General features: G+C 38.4%; 1 protein-coding gene across 1 annotated transcript in view; it reads left to right on the top strand.

Annotated features, from left to right (window-relative positions):
• PAX5 (paired box 5) overlaps positions 1-18,637 on the top strand; it is a 278,811-nt gene that overhangs the window by 27,903 nt on the left and 232,271 nt on the right. The window contains exon 5 of the mRNA XM_042455822.1: positions 6,333-6,461. Coding sequence (XP_042311756.1) covers positions 6,333-6,461 — 129 coding nt within the window. The remainder of the gene's footprint in view (positions 1-6,332; positions 6,462-18,637) is intronic.

The following is an 18,637-nucleotide window of genomic DNA, read 5'->3' as shown; positions in this document are numbered from 1 at the left end:
TCAGATAATTAAAGTAATAAATCAAGAAAGGGATAGTTATTCATAACATTTTCTGCATCATTAGTCAGTAAGTAGTTCTGAATGTGTTTTTTTTCTTCTATCAACCAACCCTTCCATAATTCTTTGTGCACTTGCAATTTTGAGTGAAGAGGTAGCAAAACTTTGGAAACTTTCTTCTTCTCCCCACCCTTTGCCTAATTCAGATGCATACCATCTAACTCTAATCATTGAAGAGTGATGGACTTTAATTCAGTTTTTTTCCCCTTTGGTGGAGATGTTTTTCTTCTTTTCCCTGATGGAGACATAAGAGCACACTGTTGTTTAAAATCTGGTCAATTTAACTCAAACTACTGATTTAATATATTCTAGCGAATGTAGTATTGCTGAACCAATGAGAGGGGTCAAAGCTTTTTAGTTTAACTGGGTTGTGAGGCAGGTTTCCATTAAGTGGTTTGGACTAGCTTTAATTGCCTCTTTTTTCCCCTTTATATAGACATAGATCATCCTCTAGAACTGAGTATATAATCCTCTAGAACTGAGTGTACTAAATTTTATTTGGGCTTTCCAAAAAATTTGCCTGTTTTCTGAGCTGCAACTGTGTTCTAAATACTAACAGTCTACTCCACATCCACACAAGATGGAGTTCTCACAATGGAGTCAGTTTAATCCCGTCGATTCCATTTTGGTTAAAACCAGTTTAATGGACCAAAGAACAGTGTGGTGGTTCTCCACCTCTTAGTTTGAAATACTCCCCATGCACTGGTCATGACATGGATTGCAGCTTGTAGTCTGTGGAGAATCCCATATATAGAAAAGTTACTCAATTTCACCAGAGAAATTATAGTGGGTGATCTGTGGAAAGAAATGCATGCAATGGATTTCCCCCATCTATTAGGAGTTTATCACATGGAGGTCATTCCGTGTGCTAAACGTCACACTAGTGCCGCCCAAATGTCATGCAAGCACCATGGGTGTGATCCCCCATGGCGCTATGGAAGTGGAATCGCAGCTCCCGCTTCATTCCCGTCATGCACTTGTAACTGGGGAAGCCTCCTGGAACGCTTTTCTTATTAATGGGATAAACTCCTATGGTACATTCTGCAGTCCCCAGACTGACCCTAAAGTCTCCCCACAGTGCTAATTCCTACTGGATCAGGGCTAAACATGAAATCCTATGAAACAGAGCACTGGGATATGGCACTATTCTTATAAGGTTACTGGATTTAGGTGACCCTCACTCACTCAACCACCTTGATACTTCAACCCCATTAAGGATAGTCCATAATGTTGGATGGTCTCCTTCCTGCAGTCTCTGTTACGTGTGATTCCCTTCTGTCCACACAGCTTTGGATTTCACCCAGTGCACAACACTGCATTTGTAAGCTGCTCATATATTGAAACCATTTGGTTGATGGTATATACAGATCTCTCAAACACAGCAAGCTAAATGCAGAAATCACTTGGGAGGATGATGAGGGCATTACCCAGCAATAAGAGTTCTGCGCCACCACATAAAATTTCCCCTCAGTCTCCAAATTTCTGGCGTTGCAGAGAATGAGACATTGAATATCATTTACATCTTTGTTTGTCCATTTGTTATGGATGCCTAACTTCTGTGTCCCAGCCCTTCACTGAAGTTTTAATTTCCTGCAATATTAGAAATGTGGGGGACTAAAAGAACATTTCATTGGGCAGAAAGATTTTTTGATTTTGGGGGACAATATCTTTATTTGCCCCCTCTCCCCAGTAGCTACATACTTGCTGGGATGTATATCAGACAAGCATTCAAAAAGGTTACTACTGATAATAAAATGCACTCCCAAAGAGTAACAGAGCATAAATGTTGTGTCTAATAATAATAATAATAATAATAATAATAATAATAATAATAGTATTTATTTATATTCTGCTTTTTCTCAAAGGAATCAAAGCGGATTACAGCAATAAAATAACATACAATTTAAGAAATACAATTAAAACCAGTCATCTGGTTTTTGTGCATCCAGGATTCTTTGGTGGAACTAGAAAAATTTGGAGCAACAAAAAGGGCTGGCCTTCATATGTATTCAAATACTGTATTTATTAATGCATATTTCCATACTTATAAATATTAAAATCATTATTTCCTGCCCTGTATCAGAAGATGTCAGGACAGCTTGCAAATAAAATGAATTTGGAACATACAAAACTATGTAAAATTCTTAAACATCAAGATACAATTTAATGGCCCGAAAGCATATTTAAAATTTTAATTATTAAAGCAAACAGGAACACTTTAAAACCAACTAAAATTGTATGGATTTGGGCAAAAATGGTAGACTCCAAGGACTTGATAAAAAGCTGTGTACCAAGTTGGTGCCAGAAGTAAGTCAGTATCAGTGCCTACTGTGCTGCAAAGGGGAGAACATTCTACCAGGAGGATGTCACAGCAGAGAAAGTCCATGTATTGTACCCTTTGTCAGGATGGAGGATGCTGGTGGGGGAATCCTTCTACAAGCCTTGTTCCTCAGACAGTCATACTTGTGGAGAGATGTTCATTCAAGCAACATGTTCCGAGGACATACTATTACTATTACTACTACTACATCAGTTTTCACAGTTTTCTGATGGAATTCAAAGATATAGCTGCATTAGTCTGTAGAATCAGTATGCAGAGAGATCTTGTAGCACCTTTGAGACTAACTGAAAGAAAGAAGTTGGCAGCATGAGCTTTCGTAGACTTAAGTCCCTGAAAGCTCAAGCTGCCAACTTCTTTCTTTCAGTTAGTCTCAAAGATGCTACAAGATCTCTCTACATATAGTCTACTGATGTTACTTACTCAAATTTTGGACCATCTGTGATTCAGATTCTGTCCAAGAATTTAGGAATCAGAGTGATATTACTGAATGAGGTATCATGTTCCAAGCAGTGCTGCAATTCTGCTGTTGTGATACTTTCTGTTATTATTGGTTTCGTTAATATGCCAGCCTTTTCCAAATAGTGGGATTCAAGGTGGTGTTGAAATTATTAGAACTAGTACAGATTAAAAAAGCAGCCACAAAAACATTGGATCTGTTTGTCTGTCTAAAAAAAAACACCATTAAATAATCTACAGAGTTAAAAAGAATGTAACATTAATTAAAAGACAGAATATTAAAAATAAACAAAAGAGCACACTTTTAAAAGTCCTTCACAATCAATTCCTAAAAGGCTGATGGAATTGGGAAGTTTTAGCTTGCTAGCAGAAGGAGAGTAATGAGGGAATCTGCTTAGGAAAGGAGTTCTGAAGTCTTGGAGCAACCACAGAGTAGGCCCTCTCCTTTGTTTCTACAAGGCTTGCTGGGAAAGATAGTGGGACAGAAAGAATAGTCTTTTCCAAAGAGCTAAGAGATCAAACAGGCTCATATAGAGAGATACAGACCATATAGGGGTTTGAAAGTCACCACAAGCATCTTCAGTTTCCTTTGGAAGTATAAATAAAGTAGAATGAGATGTCTATCCCATATACAGAGGCCCATCCATTGAAGGGCAAAAAACGTTTAATGATTTTAATATTAAGCATTTTAATGTTATATTTAGCCCTATGCACATCCTACCTCACAGGCCACAATGCATTAGACTAGCCCTGCTTCCTAACAGCCTTATTACATAAGACGTTGTGCAGACCCATCATGGGGATCTAGTGTTCTCAAGTATTATTTTCCATCTAAAGTGCTAATGTATCAGCAGTTCTGTTGTCCCAGTTGTCTTTCTCATAGCACAGCAAATATCCTAGCGATTATTGTTGCTGTGTTTCTGACGTGTGGCAACCCTAATGTGACCCTATCACAGGCCTTTCTTGGCAAGGTTTGTTCAGAGGGCCTTTGTCTTTGCTTTCCCCTGTCTTGCCTACAATGGGTTTCCATGGTAGATTCAGGATGCAAACCCTGACCTCCAGAGTCATAGTCCAACACTCAAACCACTATGCCATGCTGGTTCTTAGCAATAGTCCTGTATTTTCTTCCAGACCAGTTTGATTTAGTGTCTAGAGTGTTGGACTTTTAGTGAATGAGGCTAATTTAGGCAGAAATCCCTGACTATCCAGGAATCTGATGGTATAGGGTTATGATACTTCATCCCTTTGCCCAATTTACCCTACAGGACTTCACATATGTTTTTGTGAACTTCTTGGAGGAAAGGAATGGTATATATAAACCATCCTAGTATGGCATAATATTTAAGCATATGGGGTGTAACCCACTTGCTTTTAATTCAGATACCGTATCATGTCATGTACTCATGAGGCAGAGCTTGGGAATATTACCTGCAAAAGCCAGTGTATTGGTGTTACTTTAAAAAGGCCCCATACAGACAGGCCAAAATAAAGCTGCTTGGGGTCACTTTAGAGGTATGCTGTTTAAATGATGCATGCGTCCTAAGAGCCGCACCAAAGCCATGATCTAGTCCTAAGGCCTGGAATGCAGCTTTGGAGCAGCTTCTGGACTCTTAGGACACATGCATCATTTAAACAGCATACCTGTAAAGTGACCTAAAATGGTGAAAGGTCTGGAAACCTTGCCCTATGAGGAACGACTCAGGGAGCTGGGGATGCTTAGCCTGGAGAAAAGAAGGTTAAGAGGTGATATGATCGCCCTGTTTAAATATTTGAAGGGATGTCATATTGAAGAGGGAGCAAGCTTGTTTTCTGCTGCTCCAGAGACTAGGACCCGGAGCAATGGATGTAAGCTGCAGGAAAAGAGATTCCACCTCAACATTAGGAGGAATTTCCTGATAGTAAGGGCTGTTTGACAGTGGAACACACTTCCTAGGAGTGTAGTGGAGGCTCCCTCCTTGGAGGTCTTCAAACGGAGGCTAGATGGTCATCTGTTGGGGATGCTTTGATTTGGATTTCCTGCATGGTAGAATGGGGTTGGACTGGATGGCCCTAGTGGTCTCTTCCAACTCTATGATTCTATGACCTGAAGCAGCTTTATTTTGGCTTGTCTGTATGGGGCCTTTGTTGCTTCTTACTAATTACTATCTGTTTGCATGTACTGAGTAACAATACTTGCTACTAACATTACTAACATACTGTCAGAAAAATAATAAAAAATGAAATAGAAAAAATGCCCTTGGTGTCTTCATATTACCCCAAGCAAAAATTCAAACTAATAAATGTTACTCACTACATAAAAGAACCTAATGAAACCAGTAGTAGTAGTGTATTTTTCAAAGTAATATCTTTGCTCTCTCACTACCTAACAAAGTAACATGTTGCATTTAATGTTGTTATTTGTACCATATTACTTCCATGCTCTCTCATAGATTGCACTCATGCAAGCTGCTTCCTTTCGTTGCATTGGGACAGTAAGATTATTATATCAGTAAGGGATAACATGGAACATTTTGAACATTAGGAAAAGTACTATCCTGTATTGACTGGAAAATCACTTGGGAGCTGGACTTTCCCTGATGGAAAAAGGACTCATCATTTCTTCCTCTAAATTTCTTAGACTTCAGTACCCAGAATCTTTATGGCTATAGATCAATGATGCTTCTGGGAAATGAAGTTCAAAATACCTGGAGTACCAAACATTAAGAACCACTGATATAAATAGAGTTAATAGAATTAAATTTGGAAAGGACTCATACACCTTAAAAATTATGTGGAAATGGGTATTTCAGCAGATTTCCTCATTATCTGGTTCCAGAATATGCAGCAACTTGTGAAATTCCCTCTTCTACACAACCATTAAAGATATAAGAGCTATTTTTAATTTTCACTTTGGCAACTTTAAACATAAATGATGTATATAATGGAAAGTTTTTTATTTTTTGGTAATAGTTGCAAAGGTACATGTTGCTAACAGTGCTATACAAAACCAATCTTCCTTGTCACTATGGTTAAAGCTAATAATGTAAGGCCAGATTCTAAGACATACCTGAAAATTACATTGAACTGCTCAATAATGCTTCCAGGTTGCATCTCCCTCCCTCTTCCCAACAGCTTTAGTAAAGATGTTTTGTAGGTATTTCTATTTAATTACAAATATCCAAGATGGCCATGGTGGCAGAAATAACAATGACCTGTTACAGACTGCCAAAATAAAGCTGCTTCGGGTCTCTTTGGAGGTATGCTGTTTAAATGATGCATGCATCCTAAGAATCCGGAAGCTGCACCAAAGCTGCACTCCAGTGCTTAGGAATGGAGTGTGGCTTTGGTGCGACCTCCGGACTCTTAGGACCCATGCGTCACTTAAATAGCATACAGTACCTCCAAAGAGACCCGAAGCAGCTTTATTTTGGCAGTCTGTAACAGGCCACTGTCATATTTTTATGTGCCTGAGCACTGACACATTTGTTTCTCATCACAGCGTCTACAGGGTCGGTGACACAGGTGTCCTCAGTAAGTACAGACTCAGCCGGCTCCTCCTACTCCATCAGCGGGATTTTGGGAATTACGTCCCCCAGCGCTGAAAGCAACAAACGCAAAAGAGATGAAGGTAAAAAACAAACAATTTCTCTTCGTTCGCATTATTACCATCACAAAAGAATTGCATGCTCAGTTTCTATGGCTCTTATCTAATAGCAACATTCCACTACCAAGCTAACTCCAATTTAGAGATGTTGTTGTTGTTGTTTTAAATGTATGGTCTAATATAATGATTAATTGCAAAATGTCTATACAAAATAACCCACCTGGAAGTTATGGACTTCTCCATGGACAAAACAGTGAGGATTTAAATGGGCAACAGTTTTAAATTTGCCTCCTTAGACATGTCTATTTTGAGAGTCACAATGTAATCTTTTGTCCAATGACATGACCAAATTGTAATTAAGGTGGGAGGAGAATGGATGAGACTGACATAATCATCATAACTCAAAAGATGGGGACTTGGGACTTTCCAAAGGACACCAATTACTGTATGAATTGACAACATGGTAGAACACCTGTTGCATGATTGTGTTAATATGAGAATTGGGCAATGAATCTGATCTTCCTGCATAAGCAGTCCAAATGAGCTTTCTTTTTAAAAAAACAAAACCATTTTTAATTTTCACTTTTTATATTGTGGTTACTGAATAATGTAAACCTGTATATTTGCTATGGAGAGCATTGTAGTGTGTAGTGGTATCACAGTTTAAGTCTTTTGTTTAAATAGATTTGCTTTTTTGGCTGAACCAGCTCTTTGGACCATTCAGCACAAATTCATTAGCATTGGCATTGCTCAGCACATTCTGGTCCAAGCCATTCTTTGACAACTTTTCAGAACGGGGCCAGCTGCAGTTGAATTCTCATTATTTCCCAGGTTAGAATAGGATGTAGAGGGTTCAGTTTGTAAATGCAGTAACTAGTAGATGAATCAACCAAAACTTTTGTTGATCAATCTGTGTGGAACAATTTTAAATAGCGAGAAGAAATTTTAATTAGTGAGGTTAGGAATCAAAGGCATATTAATTAATCTTTAATCTATTTTGGTTGACATGCTAAAACAACAGGGAGTTAAAAAAGGGAAATATTAAAGCTTACCTTTCTTGAGACAAGGAATGGTAGATCTCACGACTGAGGTGGCTGTGATGATGCCAGCTCTCTAAGAACAGAGTCTGTGCACACACAAAATGTCTCCACTCTATAGGTTTTTGTGGGCTTTTCAGGCTATGTCGCCATGTTCTAGAAGAGTTTATTCTTGATGTTTTGCCAGCATCTGTGGTTGGCATCTCCACTCTCTTTTTACCACAATCACAATCTGGTTTTGCCCCTTAGCCACCAGTTGAGCAAGTTGCTTTGGGCTTCAGGTACACAGCCCCAGATCAGATAAGACAGACAGACAACACTCAAGGGTCCACGGCCCAGTGCTTTCTTTCTCCATCTTTCCTTCTCTCCATCCAAAACCCATTTAATAAATGTGCCAAATGATCTAAAGATATATTAATATGGGAGATCCAATTAACCTTGAAGATGTAAATTTGAAATCCGTCATGCCCAATAATGTAAATAAAGAAAGTTGATTAAAAGTAGAGATTATAAAAGGGTGTCAGAAGGAAAGTACAGAAAGAAAGAACAGGCACAACAAAATAAAATTAAAAAAAACACAAGAAGGAAAGTCCAAAAATCACTTAATAGAAGTTGACTTAAAACTTACATTGCACAAGCTGGAGGAGGAGCCAGAGATATATCTATTCTTGACAGACAATAGAAGGGGGTGGGCAAGATACTCCTCCTAATTGGTGTCCTGCCCCATTTCTGGACTTTTGTCATTACATGAAGGAAAGGCATGGTTCACATATACAAATAGATTCATATGTTATCATTGGATGTTATCAGACAAGGGAAATTGGAAAGTATAATCCAAAGGCAATCTGAATGCAATCATGGGGTTTAATGTTATTGCGTGATAGACTACCACACGTAATTTTGGGCAATGGGAAGTCAGTCCGAACACAATCATGGGGTTTCATGTTATTGCGTGAAAGGTGATCACATGCAATTTTGGGCAATGGCAAGCTATTTTCAGGCAATGGGAAGTCAGTTCAAATGCAATTTGAATTCAATGCAGTAGTGAATTCACGTGAATACGTTCTGGCCCCACTTTCTTTCCATTTGAAATTAAGAGAAATTCCTCCCGTGTGATAAACTCCAGAATGGTAGTTCAGGGGATTGGCAAAGTGTAGCCTTGGGACCCCAAGCCTCATTTTGCAGCACCCCATTTCTTTCTTTTTTTAAAAATGAGCTTTGTTGCTGCTGTGGGATGCAATTTGCCTCCCTAGAAATATTCTCCCTTCTGCTATGCTTCCTCTAAAATTCTTCTCTGGTGCCACTCCTGACTGTCATGAATCTACATGACAGTAGTAGCTGGATTTTTTTTTTTTGCTGCAGGTTATTCTGGAGCTTGCATGAACTGCAAAAAACCAAAAAGCAACACCCTCAAATAACTCCAGAAGCACCTGGAAGTCCACTTTTGGGTTGACATTTTTTAAAAAAATATTAAACAGCTCAGGGCGTTGTGCGGCCTATTTAAATGTGAATTTCCATTCTTAGAAGGTTCTAGGAGAAGCAATGAATTTCTTTTTGCCAGAAAAGATACTGTCTGGGGAGTCTGGAGTGTGTCAAAAGCACAAAAACAGCTTTTGCCATCCCTGCCATGGAGTATCTCATGCTGATCAAGAGGGACTGAGGACAACTCCGAAAGGGCATTTTGCCAGGTATTAGACTATTTGCTTGAGCAGGCTTTGATTGACAATTGCCACCTCTTCAGGTAATGGGTAGAGATTCATGGAGGCAAAAGATACCCAAGGAAGAGGGCAATCAGTGTCAATGTTTTCCTAGCGAAGATGAGAAGTGAGCGAGGAAGAGCTAACTAATCCTTTTTTGGCTGATTGCTTTGCATACCTAGGGGACATCTGGATAGGATATGACTGAGTCTATTGCACCAGATGGAGGCTGTTTCCAGCTACTCTTAGGAAAGTTGAAATTGTAGCCTCGGCAAATTAGAGGTTGGCATGAGAGTAGTTTTCATTTAAAATTATTTATACTTCAATATTTCAAAAAGCATTTAAAGTGAGATTTTAGTACTGTGCAATGTTAAATCAAATCAGTCAGATGAAAATTTAAGAGGCAATTGACTAATCAGTTTGAATCCTTTTATTCTAGCATGATAGCCTCTACCATGATGCATAATTCTCCTAAAAAGTCAGATCTATTTTTACTACATAAAAATATGACTGAAAAGGTTAAAATGAATACTTTTATTATAGTAGAACGGGTGAACAAAGGGTTTGAAGATAGGGGATTCAGCTGTCAAAACTAGTCACTTTGGGGATGCATTATTTCCCCATAGCTATGAAATCACTGGGGCACATCTGTGGAACTGGCTTCTCCACTAGGAGGATTGAAGAGCCCAATTGCCATGTGAGCAAACCTATCACTCAAACTGTATTTTAATGTATTTTGGACTATTTTTGGTCCCACAACCGGTATGGCCAGTGACACTTCTGTGCTGCCGACTGTGAGTGTTGGAATATGTGTGTATGTATTTCAGTTTCTGTAGTGAAAATACTGGTGCAGTTCGCAGGTACATAGTCATCAGTTCATGATGGCATGAAGTGGTTGTTTGTGTGAATGAGATTTAACACCATGAAAAGAATGCTAGTATCACTGCTCCCCCAGGATTTTAAGTGGCAATTCATCCCCAATTCAACTAGGAAGTACTGAGCCATCTTATTGTGTATGTGAACTAATCCTTAGGTGGCTCAAACTTTGAGTTGAAAATAATTTTGATTACAATAGTTTGTGACTACCTTTGATTTGGATCAGGATTGATTCAATGGATATGCCAATATAGTACTAATTCTTGGCATTTAGCTTACTTGCTAATTAGCTTACTTGCTGTTCACCGCTATGATCTTTGGAATAGCGGTATATAAATAAAACAAATTATTATTATTATTATTATTATTATTATTATTATTGCAGCATTTTTGGGGTGTTCAAAGCACTTCATGTATATCATCATAGTAATTCTTACAACCACCCTCTAAGGTAGGTCAGTATTGTTATACTGCAGATGGTAGAGTGACCTGTAGCCAAATAGCACTGAAGCAAGGTTTCAATTAGGAATTTCTTGTCTTACTGCTCACAGTGCCATCATGCACCAGTCCCAATAATAATAATAATAATAATAATAATAATAATATGCACATTAATTCATTAGTCACACAGTCCATAAAATATTCCATTCAGTTTGTTTGAATCAGCCATAACTGAAACATAATAGCTAAACATATACAGGTTGAGTCTCCCTTATCCAGAATTATGAAATCCAAAATACTCCAAATATTCATGGGGGGCTGAGATAGGGACACCTTTGGTTTCTGATGGCTTAATGTACACAAACTTATTAAAATATCGTATAAAATTACCTTCAGGCCATGTGTATAGGATGTATATGAAACATAAATGAATTTTGTATTTAGACTTGGGTTCCGTCTCCAAGATATCTCATTATGTACATGTATGCAAAGTCTGGTATTTCAAATTGCTTCCCTCAATCTGAAATACAAAACACTTCTGATCCCAAGCATTTCAAGTGAGGGAAGCTCAACCTGTAATAGAAAAAACAACACTTTATCAAACAGTGAACACCTGTAATAGTGTCTGTAAGAAAAAGAATCTTATGTTAAATCTGACCAAATAGGGAGGAGAGGATAACTCAGAAGGTTATACCATAGTTACAAAAGAAATTTTACTAAATCCACTAATGACTCACATTTCTTCTTTCTTTGTTATGTGATGGTTATTCATGTGGATGTTACTTCCACCACAAAGAAACATTTTGGAAAATATATTTTGGGTTCTATTGAATTTATGGTAGTTCATGACTCCAGCCAGTGGCAGCTGATACCCACTTGAAATGGTGCATGTTCACCATATCTGGAGTCGAGCATTCATAGGAGGCACATACATGCAAAGCAGAAATAGATTCCACACAGCCACCCAAAAGCATTCCTTTGGAGCAAATTCCCCTGTCCCACTGCATGAAGAATCAAATTAAGATCATGCACACAGTACAGTGGCTGAGATTCACATGGCCACATACAACTGGTACTGGTACTACAAATGATGATCAATGCAGCCCATTATAAAAGAAGACAGTGGGAAAATAGACACGCAAGTGAGCCTTAAGAGATGGAATGATGATTACAACAATTAATACTAATTATATTTTCAGAGCCACACTGAAAAGCAATCTTTTCAGTTAAGTAGTATGTTCTAAGAGCATCCCCACTCCTTTGCATGTCTCAGTGTGTATGTGCCTTCAAGTCACCTGTTGATTTACAGTGACTCCATAAATTTCATAGGGTTTTCTTAGGCAAGGAATCCTCAGATGTGCTTTTGCCAGTTCTTTGAAATATAGCCTACACCCCCTGGTTTTAATTGGCAGTCCCCCATCCAACTGCTAATCAGGGCTGACCCTGTTTAGCTTCCAAGATCTGATGAGATCTTGTGCCTTTAGTTATTTAGATGATTTGCATATCTACTCAGCAGCAGTAGCATCACTAGGGTTGGCATCACTCAGTGTGGTAACTTATGCTGTTACCCCCTCACTGACCTCCTCCCATCCCACACAATACAGAATCCTTAGTAATGTTTTTTGAACTAATGTTACTCATAAGTCATAATTCACTGAAAGTAATGGTAATAGTGGTGACGTAAACATCTAGCAAAATTAAAATTATCATGTTAAATCACAATATCATATGCACAGCCTAAATGTATGTACATAGTTTCAGGTGGTTAAAATGAAAATTTAGTAAGGTGTGATGAGTACAAAAATCCAGTTTATTCAGAAAGGGGTAGATCAGTCGGGAGCATGCACAAACTATAAGTTATTAGAATATCGACACTTAACAGCTACACAAGGAAATATAGAAAAAAGGAAAGAAAGAGAGAAAGAAAGAAAGAAATTTCATTATCAACTGAAGCAACTAAAGAATGTTTTTAAGAAATAAATTTCTATTTTGTTTATTCATTGCACTTGTAGACTGTCCAGTTACTGGGGTGCTATGGGTGGCATACAATCTTTTAAAATATAAATTGGGGAAATTGAAATATTGAATAAAAACAGCATATTATAAAACCAAGATAAAACTGGCAGCAAAGAGTAAAAAAGAGCACAGTACATGAAGTCAAAAATAAGACCACTCAATCAGCAAAACATTAAAACAACAACAACTCAGGATCATATTTGGGAGGAAGAGAAAACCGACTTTCCAATGGTACTGCCTTGCTGTCTGTCAGTGAAAACTACTACAAAGGGAAAGATAGGTTTATTGGTCCAACAACTCCTATCCCCAAATCATGCAGTTATACAATACCTTTATAGTAGTTGTTACTTGCAGAGATCTCCAAGATCCATGATAATCAAACATGCTGCTCAAATTTAGCAAATTCAGGGCTGTGGCTTCCTTGATTGAATCAATGTAAAGTGGCCGTATTCATTTCATACTACCTTTTACATTATCATATTTTGTAATGAGACATGTAGTGTCATGGCATTCTTTTATCAGTACCAACCAGAATCCTGAAGAGTGTGCAAATTTTCAGGCTCTCCAAACCACTTTAACAGGCTTGATGGTACCAGGAGCAGGAGAATTGGGGAAGAGATAAAGAATGGTAATAATAAAACAACCCTGGTCAGATGTGGATATGAAATCTTCTGTTTAGACAGTCTAAAACTGGAGGTTACAACTGAGAATGCAGGAGGAGGAGGAGGAAGAGGAAGAGGGGAGCAATACAACTTCAGCAAGAGCCATGAAGCACCCCACATTTTAATAAGTAACAGCTGGGCAGGGAATCTTTTTTGTGAGAGAAAACTAAGTTAGGAGGTCTGGGTGTCTCAGAGTGGGGAGGAACAGGTGAAGGGAAAGCCATTTTTTGCATGCAACATCCAGCCATTTCAAATAACAGTGTGCATTGTATCTTGTAACTTAGGCCTGGTACAGACCACCCAAAAACGTCAGTCTGCAGGTGCCCATTTTAACTCCAGAGGGACGCTGCAGCCACTAGACCACACAACGTCTCTCTGGAGTTAAAAGAACCCAGGTTCTTTTACCGGCGCCCGGGTTACATCGCGAGTGCATCAATGGCGCACTTGTGATGTAATCGATGCACTGTGATGTGTGGATGCTATGTATCCATTACGTGAAAATGGCAGCAGCCGTGCGGATGGGACACTGCCATCAGTCTGCTGCCATTACATGCTTGGGTTCCGGACCGTGCAGTTGCTGCATGATCCGGAACCCTAGTATTGCTACCACCACACCCCTTTCAGCCCAGCTGTCTCAGGCCTTAGTTCAATATAGCTCTCTCCATAAAGGACACTGTTTCACTTCTTTTAAGAGCTTTGAATTAGTACAACATAACAGCTAAACAGCTACATTCCCCATTGCCATAACATCATGACAGACAGGGGACACTGCACCAGTACAGCTGTTGTCTGCTCCAGAAAAACCCATGAAGGCTGCATCCACACTACAGAAATAATCTAGGTTGACATAGCTTTAACTACCATGACTCAGTGCTATGGGATTCTGGGAATTGTAGTTTTTTGAGAATTTAGCTTTCTCTGTCAGAGAGCTCTGGTGTCACAACAAACGTCAAAACCCAGGATTCCATAGCATTGAGCCAGGGCAGTAATGATGATGATGATATAAGAAGAGTAAAATTTTTATTTATATCTTCCCGCCTCTCCCAGGTGGATCGAAGCGGGATTTCCACATAATAGATATTCAAAACAATAATAAAATACAATAAAAATTTAACAATAATCCATTAAAACAGATTCTATCAAAAAGCAATGGTGGAATAGAAATATAGAGATATAGATCATAATCAAGAGGGAGGATAATATTTCTTATACAAGGTCAGGTGGGTAAACTCGCCGGAAGAGATCTGGTGTTAATCTGGATTATTTCTGCAGTGTGGATGAAGCCTGAAACCACTTTCCAAGGGAATAGGTATTCTGTCCAATTGAAATACAATCACTTGCTTATCACTGAAAAATTTACGGTGGACTAGAAAAAACGACAGTCAACAAAACTCCACTTAAATGTTGCCCTGTTGGAGGGAAGTCCTGCTTTCTTTTTGTTGTTGCCAATTTTGTTGCTTTCAGCCCTTCCAAAAACTTGCTCCAGAGGACATCCAAGAACACTGTGGGAAGGAGTACTGAAGGTTGCAGAAAGAAAGAGGAATAGAAGGAGTCTCTCCTGTTTGCAAAGGGGCAAATTGAATCTCAACCCATTTTAAGAAACTAACTATTAAGAGGAAGACACCAGCCTACTCCCACCAAGAAGTTTACAATATCTGCACATATACATGCATATATGAAAATCAGAGGAAGGAATATCAACAAATATGCAGATGACACCATACTACTAGCAGGCAATATCAAAGATGCAGAACAATTACTGATCAAAGTCAAGGAAAAAAGGGGAAAGACAGGTTTGCAGTTGAATATTAAGAAAATGAAAATAATAACCACAGATGGTTTACAAGCAGATGATGAAGACATTGAAATAGTTCAAGATTTCCCATACCAGAATGGAGACAGCAGTCAAGAAATCAGAAGAAGACTAGGACATGGAAGGGCAACTATGAAGGAACCAGGCAAGATCCTGAAATGTCAAGATATATAACTGGATATTAAAATTAGGATTATCCATGTCATTGTATTTCCAGTTTCTATGTTTGGTTATGAAATCTGGCCAGTGAAGAAAGCTGAAAGGAAAAAAAAAATTAACTCATTTGATATATGATGCTGAAGAAGACTTCAACAGATACTGCAGACTACTAAAAAGGCAAATAAATGGGTCTTAGAGCAACTCAAGCCTGAATTCTCCCCACAGATGGGTTGACTCAATCAAGGAAGCCATGACTCTAAATTTGCAAGACTTGAGCAAATGATGATAGGATGACTTGGAGTCCTCTCATTCATAGGGTTGCCATAAGTTGAACTCAACTTGATAGCAGTTAACAGCAATAAATATATATTTACAGGAACACACACACACACACACACACACACACACACACACACACACTCACACACACAAAGAGCATAATGATGAAAACTTTGACATTAGATTTTAAAAACATTTTAGAGTCTTCTAAAAATATGACCAAAAATATAAGTATAATTAGCTAAGAATTTGGCTGATTGTATTTTGGATGGGCAGCATTGCTTATGGGTCTTTTCTTAGCAGACTACTGAAATGCATTCCAGACAAACTGAATGCAGTAAATATTTTCAATGGGAGCAGGGCAGTCCTATGGTCCAAATAATGGAATGCTTTGGTGTCAGAAACTCCAATCTAGTCAAGGTCCTCCTGGCACCTTTCTGGTATTACCTGGAGGTCCCCCAAGTGTTAACTAGGTCTGACTCTGCTGAGCAGCCACATTCAGCATTGGAAAGATTAGACTCCCCTCTTTAAAATAAAAACTTTGGCTGGGATCTCACAGAAGGAAAATTGCTCCTTCATGTGCTTTTTGGGACGCACTCCTTAAAATCACAGGATTGCACTCTTGAGTATGCATATCTCTAAATTATGAATTATCCTGTTAGGTTTCCCCACACCCTTTTCTAAAAGAAGAAATGTAGAAATGTGGTGAAAAGATCTCAGTGAAAAACAACTCTAGCTGCCTGTTGGAGGCAACCAATTTGCCTTATAGAAGACACTAAAATGAATTTTCCACTTTCCAGGACATCAGAGTTGTCTTACGTCAACTGTATTCTTTTGGTGAAAAATGTACGGCCGTTTAATTGTAGACAGCAGTATAAAGCAGAATATGCACAAGGGGGCAGAGTTAACATTTTTTGACTTTGCAAAAGTGTGGCCATCGGACTTCATTATTCTTTTTAAATAGCTGATGCATCCAGTTAAACAGGGGAGAGAGAAACGTAAAAGCAATAATTGTGCCACTCTTGCAGGTGGTATATGAGTAGGGCTAGCAGTACCAAATGGGCTCCTTCCTGAAAACGCATAGCTGTATTCATGACACACTATGATTCATTACCTTTTCCTGCTCACCTCACCCTTGACATTTTTTAGCAGATGTCACCAGTCTTTAACTCAGTGGGTTGCATGCCTGGTAGCAACAGGGGCAAACTATATCAGACAATCTTTATTGGTTTATGTAGTTGAAGGTGTCATTTCTCCCCCCTGTTGTAATATGGACTCATAGCAGATGTGTCTTAGTGGGGGATCGGTTGTTTTCATTTATAGCTAAAGGACACACTACTGGAGACTGACAAAAGAAGCAGAAAACGGGCAGCAACTAGACAGCAGAAGCTTTCTATATCGAGATTAATTCTTCAACCCTCCCTTTGGAAAAAAAAAGGGGGGGGGAATGCTTCTGTGCCGTTGGCAGTGTCATATTAGAAGATACTAAGCATTTTAAATGTTGATTTCCCACTTTTCCTACATTTACAGCATGGCATTTTTTAAAAATAAGAGACAGAAATGCGATGAGATTTCATTTTTATAGTTTTTAAGTGAATCTTGTTGGTTTTAGAGGAAGTCATAGGTTGGTCTGTGAATACAAAAAAAAATTGTTAAAAGTAATCATAGCTCCTCTTTTTAATTAAAGAAAAAGAGCAAGGGAGGAAGTGCTTTCTTGCATTAAGATTAACTGTAATGAAGTAGAGATTAACTAAACATTTACAGACAGCCAAAATAAAGCTGCTTCGGGTCTCTTTGGAGGTATGCTGTTTAAATGATGCATGCATCCTAAGAATCTGGAAGCTGCACCAAAGCTGCCCTCCAGTGCTTAGGAATGGAGTGTGGCTTTGGAGCAACCTCCGGACTCTTAGGACCCATGCATCATTTAAATAGCATACCTCCAAACAGACCCGAAGCAGCTTTATTTTGGCAGTCTGTAACAGGCCATTATCTGTAACTAAGAAGTTTTTTTAAAAAATTACCTTCCTAGTGCTGCATTTGGTACATTAGGCTATCTGCATATATGTAAGATTTCTAGTTCCCTTTTTTCATAGCGTGCTTTGTGGTGTGTGTCTGTATATGTGCTCTTGGGATTGTTATATGATAATAGTAGATATATGTTTAGGTTTGGTGCTAGTAACAATTCTGTATAATGTAGAGCTTCCTTAGCTGTGCCAGCAGAGTTTTGAGCTAGATTCCTCATGTTTTCTTGCAAATTGTTTTCTTTCATTTTCTTAGGATCAGAGCTGCTGGGCATGATTTCTCTCCCATTGGCATTATTTGCACTTCTTATAAGGCTACAGCTTTTGCCCAGTTGTGTGTATTTCTAATCTGTGCCTTTTATAGGATTGCAGACTTCCAGATCATACTGCTATAGCTGTCATGTTGTGCAAGGATTTGTGAGTACTCCAGATAATGTGCATGGCATAGATGTCTGTTGGTGCCATATTTGTGAAGGTGACCAGAAAAACTGAACATGAAACTCAAAACACGTTACTATAATTCAGAACAAGTGCAGGGACCCGTGTTCAGATCAGAACAGATCAATATTGTATGGCTTGAATACTGTTAGGTCAAAGGTGTATTGGGTTTAAATTTCCAGTTGCTAAAATGTTTTGTGAGTTACTTAGGTTCCCTATCATGACTAAATGGCAGAACATCCTTGAACTCCTTAAGATGTAGATTACATTCTTAATTACGTTTGTATCCCACCCGTCAAAGCAACATTATTATTATTATTATTATTATTATTATTATTATTGCCATCTTATCCCAGAGCTGGGAAGTAACAGGTTATAAACAATGTAGATAACTACAGTGACTTGCTGGTTATGTGAGAGAAGGATAGAACAAAGCCACATTTCAAATCTAACATAATGAAAGGGAACGAATCTACGATATTGGTACAATGATTAATATTTGCAAGTTACTTCTGGAGGGCATTTTAACAGGCATTTTAAAAAAAATGCTGTGAAAAGTACTGAAAAAGTAATAAACAACCCAACAGCTAATGCAACAAATTACTTTTTCCACATTTTAAAGAGTTATGACAATAAATTACTTTTAAAAACACTAGAGTGATGACTGGGAAAAGATTACCTTTAAAAAAACTTTCTATGTTCTATTTATCCCCACAACAAATGCACAAGGGCTGGCAGAGAATGACTGATGCAAGGCCATC

This window comes from Sceloporus undulatus, chromosome 2 (genome assembly GCF_019175285.1).
Source record: "Sceloporus undulatus isolate JIND9_A2432 ecotype Alabama chromosome 2, SceUnd_v1.1, whole genome shotgun sequence".
In the NCBI taxonomy this organism is placed as follows: Eukaryota; Metazoa; Chordata; class Lepidosauria; order Squamata; family Phrynosomatidae; genus Sceloporus; species Sceloporus undulatus.
This window is presented reverse-complemented; position numbering and strand designations above follow the sequence as displayed.